This window comes from Telopea speciosissima, chromosome 4 (genome assembly GCF_018873765.1).
Source record: "Telopea speciosissima isolate NSW1024214 ecotype Mountain lineage chromosome 4, Tspe_v1, whole genome shotgun sequence".
NCBI lineage: Eukaryota > Viridiplantae > Streptophyta > Magnoliopsida > Proteales > Proteaceae > Telopea > Telopea speciosissima.
The window spans coordinates 12,520,470-12,527,113 of NC_057919.1; the positions used below are offsets into that span (position 1 = coordinate 12,520,470).

Genomic DNA, 6,644 nt, shown 5'->3' on the forward strand with positions numbered 1-6,644 from the left:
CGGTCGAATAATGTACAACAATTTAGCTTATGGCCTTGGAAGGGCCTCTCCACCTTGAAGCTCGGGCTTTTGATTGGATGCCATTAAAATGAAGCTGTAACATAAAAAAATAAATAAAAAATAAAAAAAACCCAATTAGCCAATCATAAGATTGATGCTGGTTCAGTACTTAAAAAACTAAGTTTTCACATCTCATAACAGTAATGGTCAAGAACTGAAATGACCTTATAGGTCTAGGATTGTTGTGCTTATATGCACATTTGAGGATTCATAGACAAAGTGTCAATGTGAGTGGGATGCTTTAATTAGCTGTCTAGTTCTTTTGTTTAAGTGTTGGGGGGAATCACATCTTTCATATTGGGGTCATGTTCTGACAATAGATTCACATACAAAGTGTCAATCTGAGTGCGATGCTTTACATTATTTGTCTAAGTCTTTGATTAATTGTCATTGGGGGGAGGGGAAGGGAGGGGATCACATCCTTCATATTAAGATATGGTAAACTTAACACTGTTTTCTCCATGCTTACTCTTTTCTGGTTCTCTCATTATTCTGCTTTACTTTTTTTAGCCCCAGATGTCTATATCATTCAATTGCAAAAATTCTCCAAACCTATTATATTATTGTGGTTTATTCCCAACACATTCACACACCATCCTATCAAGAGATTTGGAAGCCCTGGTTTTAGTTCATACCTTTACAGTTAGAACCTGAAGCCTCCTTTACATGATCAGGCCAACCCATTTCAAGAACCAAAACAATTTTGTTAATGTGTACCTGTTCCTTGTGAGTAAGCTCTTGGCTTCACTTGACCCAGTTCTGAGGTGTTCAGGACTACTGGTCTCCCTACAGCTGTACAGCATCACCATGTACACATTACTAACAATATGATTCTCTGAGCAAAAGTTTGAGTTCCACATTCCCTTTAACTGAACCAAACCAGACATGTTAAGCCATGTGTACCGACGAGTCATGTGCCGGTCCATTTGGCACTGGACATTCATACCCTTTGCTGTAACGGTTACAGTTAACAGACTAACCAGTAACTACTTAACTGCTGCAACCACCCAGTCCCCCGACAAACACACATTCATATATTAGAGATTAGAAGGGGGCATAAATGCCAAAGCCTCTTTGAGACAAAGTATGCAACTATTTCTTTAATTTGTTGTCTTACACCTCTTCCACTTATTATTTTAATAGTTTCCTGCATGCATCTCCTTAATTACCTCCTTTTTTATTTTTTATTTTTATCAAACACAGCTTAATATTGCTGCAACCCAATAATACCTCAGCCCTGCCATTTATACTTCCATCTCTTCCTCTTCTCCTGAGGCAGGAACCATCACCTATTCTCAACTCTTCACTCCCTATATTATCTCTTTTAGTTTTATTCCTTGATCAAACTTAGCTTTTGTATGATGGGTCTTCAATCTCTAATTCTCTTCCTCATCATGATCTTATTTCTTTCTCACTTCAATCCCTCCTCCCAAGCCACTGAGGTTAATCAGTCTCATTTCTTTACTCTCATGAAGCAGTCAATTGCGGGCAAATCTCTGTCTCGTTGGGATGTTGAAGTTCCCTACTGTAATTACTTTGGAGTTGGCTGCAACAGTCATGGAGATGTTGTGAAGATTGATGTGTCCGGGTGGTCACTCAGTGGATATTTCCCTGCTGATGTCTGCTCTTATCTGCCACAACTTCGCGTTCTTCGTCTTGGGCAAAATCTCCTCCATGGCAAGTTCCCAGCTAGCATCATCAACTGTTCTCTCTTGGAAGAGCTTAATATTACTAAGTCATCTCTCACTGGAACACTGCCGGATTTCTCACCTATGGTATCTCTCCGACTGATTGACCTTTCATACAACCACTTCACTGGGCAGTTCCCCATGTCTGTTACAAACCTCTCCAATCTAGAAGTGCTCAATTTCAATGAGAACTTCAATTTCACCCTGTGGCAGTTGCCAGAAAACATATCTCGGCTGACAAAGCTCAAGTCAATGATCTTGTCAACAGCCATGGTGCATGGGAAAATTCCACCAACGATTGGGAACATGACTTCACTCATCGACCTTGAATTGAGTGGTAATTACCTTGTCGGCCAGATTCCTGTGGAGATTGCAAAACTCAAGAACTTGCAGCAGCTGGAGCTTTACTATAACCAGCTCTCTGGTGAAATACCATATGAGCTTGGAAATCTGACACAGCTCATTGATTTGGACATGTCCGTCAATCGACTGAATGGAACAATTCCAGAGTCTCTCTGTAAGCTTCCAAATCTTCAAGTACTGCAGCTGTACAACAACAGCCTCACCGGAGAAATCCCAAGCATGATTGGAAACTCAACTACTTTGAGGATACTATCCCTCTATGACAATTCCTTGTCAGGGAAAGTGCCCCTGAATCTCGGGGCTGCATCAAAGTTGATTGCTTTGGACTTGTCAGAGAACAAATTATCAGGGGAATTGCCGCCAGATGTTTGTAAGGGAGGTAAATTGATGTACTTTCTTGTCTTGCAAAATCAATTCTCTGGTCAGCTACCTCAGACTTATCAGAAGTGTAAGTCTCTTCTTCGATTTCGAGTTAATTCCAACTTTCTGCAAGGCTCAATCCCTGAGGAGCTTCTGGGGCTTCCCCATGCATCGATCATTGATTTGAGTTCCAATAATTTTGAAGGTCCAATTTCAAGGACAATTGGAAATGCTAAGAACTTATCAGAGCTGTTCATACAACGCAACAGGATTTCAGGTGTTATACCACCAGAAATTTCTCATGCTGGTAATCTGGTGAAGATTGATCTCAGCAACAATCTCTTATCTGGACCTATTCCCCCCGAAATTGGCAACTTCAGAAAGTTGAACGTATTGTTTTTGCAAGGTAACAGGCTAAATTCATCAATTCCGGAGTCACTTTCTTACTTGAAATCTCTTAATGATCTTGATCTCTCCAACAACCAACTGACCGGGCCTATTCCAGAAAGCCTCTGTGAATTGCTTCCCAATTCAATCAACTTTTCAAACAATCATCTCTCAGGTCCAGTTCCTCCCAACCTGATTAAAGGAGGATTAGCAGAAAGCCTTTCAGGAAATCCAGATCTCTGTGTTTCTGTCTATTTCAATTTGTCTGATAAAAAGTTCCCTGCTTGTCCACAAGTTAACAGCCGCAAGAGGGTGAGCTGTATCTGGGCAGTTGGGATTTCAGTGGTCATTGTAGTTATTGGAGCTATCCTGTTTCTTAAACGCTGGTATAGTAGAGAGAAAGAAGTGATGGAGCAGGATGAGATGTTGTCTTTGTCCTCCTTCTCATACGTCCAAAACTTCCATAAGGTCAGCTTTGATCAGCATGAGATCATTGAGGCCCTGGTAGACAAGAACATTGTGGGGCATGGAGGATCAGGGACTGTGTATAAGATCCAGTTGAATAATGGAGAAGCAGTTGCAGTGAAAAAACTATGGAGTCAAAAGACAAAGGACCCTGCAACAGAGGATCAGCTATTCCTAGATAGGGGGCTAAAGACAGAGGTAGAGACACTGGGGAGCATCAGGCATAAGAACATCGTCAAGTTGTACTGCTACTTGTCAAGTTCAGGTTTGAACCTGTTGGTTTATGAATATTTGCCGAATGGAAACCTATGGGATGCACTTCACAGAGGGAGGAATCTATTGGACTGGCCCATCCGACATCGGATTGCACTTGGGATTGCACAAGGTCTGGCTTACCTTCACCATGATCTGATGCCGCCGATCATTCACAGAGATATCAAATCAACCAACATCCTGCTCAGCTCAGAATACCAGGCCAAAGTTGCAGATTTTGGTGTCGCCAAGGTCTTGCAAGCAAGAGGAGGAAAGGATTCCACTACTACTGTTATTGCTGGAACCTACGGGTACCTCGCCCCAGGTAATCAAGTTACAATTCAGAGCAGTTTGATGCCAACTACACTGTTACCGATGTAGTTCACATAGGCTTTTTATCCCTTCTGTTTTCCCTATAATATGGCCTTTTACTTGGTTTGGGTTGTTTATGGATCGTGATCCACCTGCATTTTAAAATTACAAATTTTCTTGTCAAAATCTTCTATTTTCCAATTGATCAATTCACATATCAATTAGCTTGAGTTTTCTGGTATTAACCATTCACTGTTCAACCCTGCTAATCTTACAATATTCATACTGGTTGACATTTAATGACAGAGTATGCTTACTCGTCAAGGGCAACGGAAAAGTGCGATGTTTATAGCTTTGGGGTAGTGCTCATGGAACTGATAACAGGGAAGAAGCCAGTGGAGCAAGAGTTTGGGGAGAACAAGAATATCATATGCTGGGTCTCCTCATGCAAGGTAGAGACCAAGGAAGGAGCAATGGAGGTCTTAGACAAGAGATTATCAGAGTTATACAAGGATGAGATGATACAGGTGCTCCGCATTGCCATCCGTTGTACCTGCAAAGCCCCTGCCCTCCGTCCAACTATGAATGAGGTGGTTCAGTCACTGATTGAGGCAGACCCTTGCAGGTTCGATTCTTGTAAGTCATCAAGCAAGATCAAATAACCATCCAATGCAACCAATATTAAGAATGCACCTGAGTTATGACTAATAGAAGGAACCTGACAAGGGATAAGTAGAAGTAATATGGGGACTAGAGAACAGTGTGCTCTTCAAACTATTGTGATAATATTCTTGAAGAACAGCTTTTTTACTCTCACTGTAAATAAAATAGGAGAACTTAGAGGGAAAAAAAAACTATATATATAAAGCAGCAGAGAGATTCTGTCTTTCTTTCCCCCTCTCTTTTTTTTTTAATTATGTGAGAATTTGAGCACTTATAACTGCTTCATAGTAACGCACAGCATTTGGTTGAGAACTCTTTTTCTACTATTTTGGTCTCCCTCTATTTGATGTGAATGATACAGAAAAAAGACTCAGAAAAGCATAAATTTTGGAGAAGGATGGAAGGTTATCATTTTGCTAAGGATTCCTTTTGCATGTAAGTGGATTCCTGATTTTTTAATTTAAATGTTAAGATTCGTTGGGAGGGTCCAGTTCAAATGGTTATCCGTTGTAATAAAGATGGAAGGAGTATAATTGAGTGATGAGCATCTTTGTCTTTGTGAGGGTGATTATATTGTTGAAAGAGGAGTAAGAAGAGCTAAAGGAAGCAAAAGCAGTTCGCTTCATTCACCGTAGATAGTGTCCCATGAACTCCACTTACAAGTATGAAACTCTTTGTATATTTGGTGGGTTGCTTCAATTCTACTGTTAGAAAGAATTTTGCCTATCCATTACACTGATTTATAACTCTACATCCACTGGTAAAAGCTTGAATGTACTAAACCAGCAAATTGATCAAATGAGAGTTTTTTAGTCATGTCAGGAATTGAATCTAATTTGGTGGGTTCGTGGATCCATAGGGTGAAGCGTGGGTTTTTGGGTCCACTAGGGAAGAATAGGATTCAAGCATGATTTGCTTTTAGCACGGTGGAATGCCATTATGAAAAGCAGAGAGGGTTTTGATAAAAGAAAGAAAGACGCCTTTGTTACAGGTTTACAGTCACCTGCATGATGGTTAGCGAAGCACAAATCATTTGAAGTCCATGCCACAGGCCCAAACCCGTCATTCATGGCCTCATTGCCTATAAAATCTTACTCCAGGGTTCTCAGGCAAGGAAAGTTTAATAAACCCAGATGAACAAAACCGTGATTTTCCCTAGGAACAGCAGTAGAGACTAGTGAGTAGTGGAAGGCTAGGTCGTCATGGGCTATTTCGCAAATAGTTGCTGTGCATTCTTAGGTGTAGGAAGAATATGTTTGTTGAGATGTGGCCAACAGCATAACGATAAGTAATTCCTATAAGCAAAATATGGTCAAGAACCCAAAATAAACACTCTTTATCTGTAGAACCTTACCTGGAAATCTGGAAAACCATGATGACCATAAGACTTCTGACAGTAGGAAGGATACCACTGGCCACCTCAGGAAATCCCAGTTGCATAAACTGAAACTGAAGACGACAGTACCATCAAAATTTAATCATGCAATCATCCATCCAGCTCACCAGATGATCCAAAATCCAGATCCATCAACGTAAAACGATATTATGTATATATATAGGAACAAGTGTTCTCTGACCGAAGGACGCAGGATACGCCTAGACACATGGGGTAGGCGAAATGACCCCCCCCACCCCTTGAATGGCCGAAATGACCTACATAACCGTCCGGCTTTTTCTAATTTACGATTCCCCAACCCCCAGCCCAATTTTTTTTTTGAGGTGCATAAGCCCCCCTAGACCCCGAAGGGGGAAAGGGGGAATTGGGCATAAACTGTTCTATAGTTCTCAAAATTTCCTCAAGAAAAGAAAGACAACCTAAAACCCCGTCTAGGGTAATTGATAGCCCACTTAACCATAGAGTGGACCATTACATTGTCCCCCCCAAAATGTCGGATGAGAACAATAAAATAACCAACCTTTATTTGGCGAATGGTTCCTTCCCCATGTACAACCGTGCATGAATTCCTTAAAATAATGATGTAGGCCAAAAACCCAACAGGAAAGACCAACTGACTTATTGATAAGTTGATATGAGTATATTGATGATGTAGACCAATGGATGAACAAAGGGCACTAAAATAATAGTTGATTAAA

At 40.8% G+C, this 6,644-nt stretch overlaps 1 protein-coding gene across 1 annotated transcript; it reads left to right on the top strand.

Moving 5' to 3' along the window:
- Positions 1–1,245: 1,245 nt before the first annotated feature.
- Positions 1,246–4,730, top strand: LOC122660333 (receptor protein-tyrosine kinase CEPR1-like). The gene is made up of 2 exons (XM_043855589.1): positions 1,246–3,900; positions 4,194–4,730. The coding sequence occupies exons 1-2, from the start codon at positions 1,419–1,421 to the stop codon at positions 4,547–4,549; spliced, it is 2,838 nt and encodes a 945-aa protein (XP_043711524.1). The 5' UTR covers positions 1,246–1,418; the 3' UTR covers positions 4,550–4,730.
- The last annotated feature ends 1,914 nt before the right edge of the window (positions 4,731–6,644 follow it).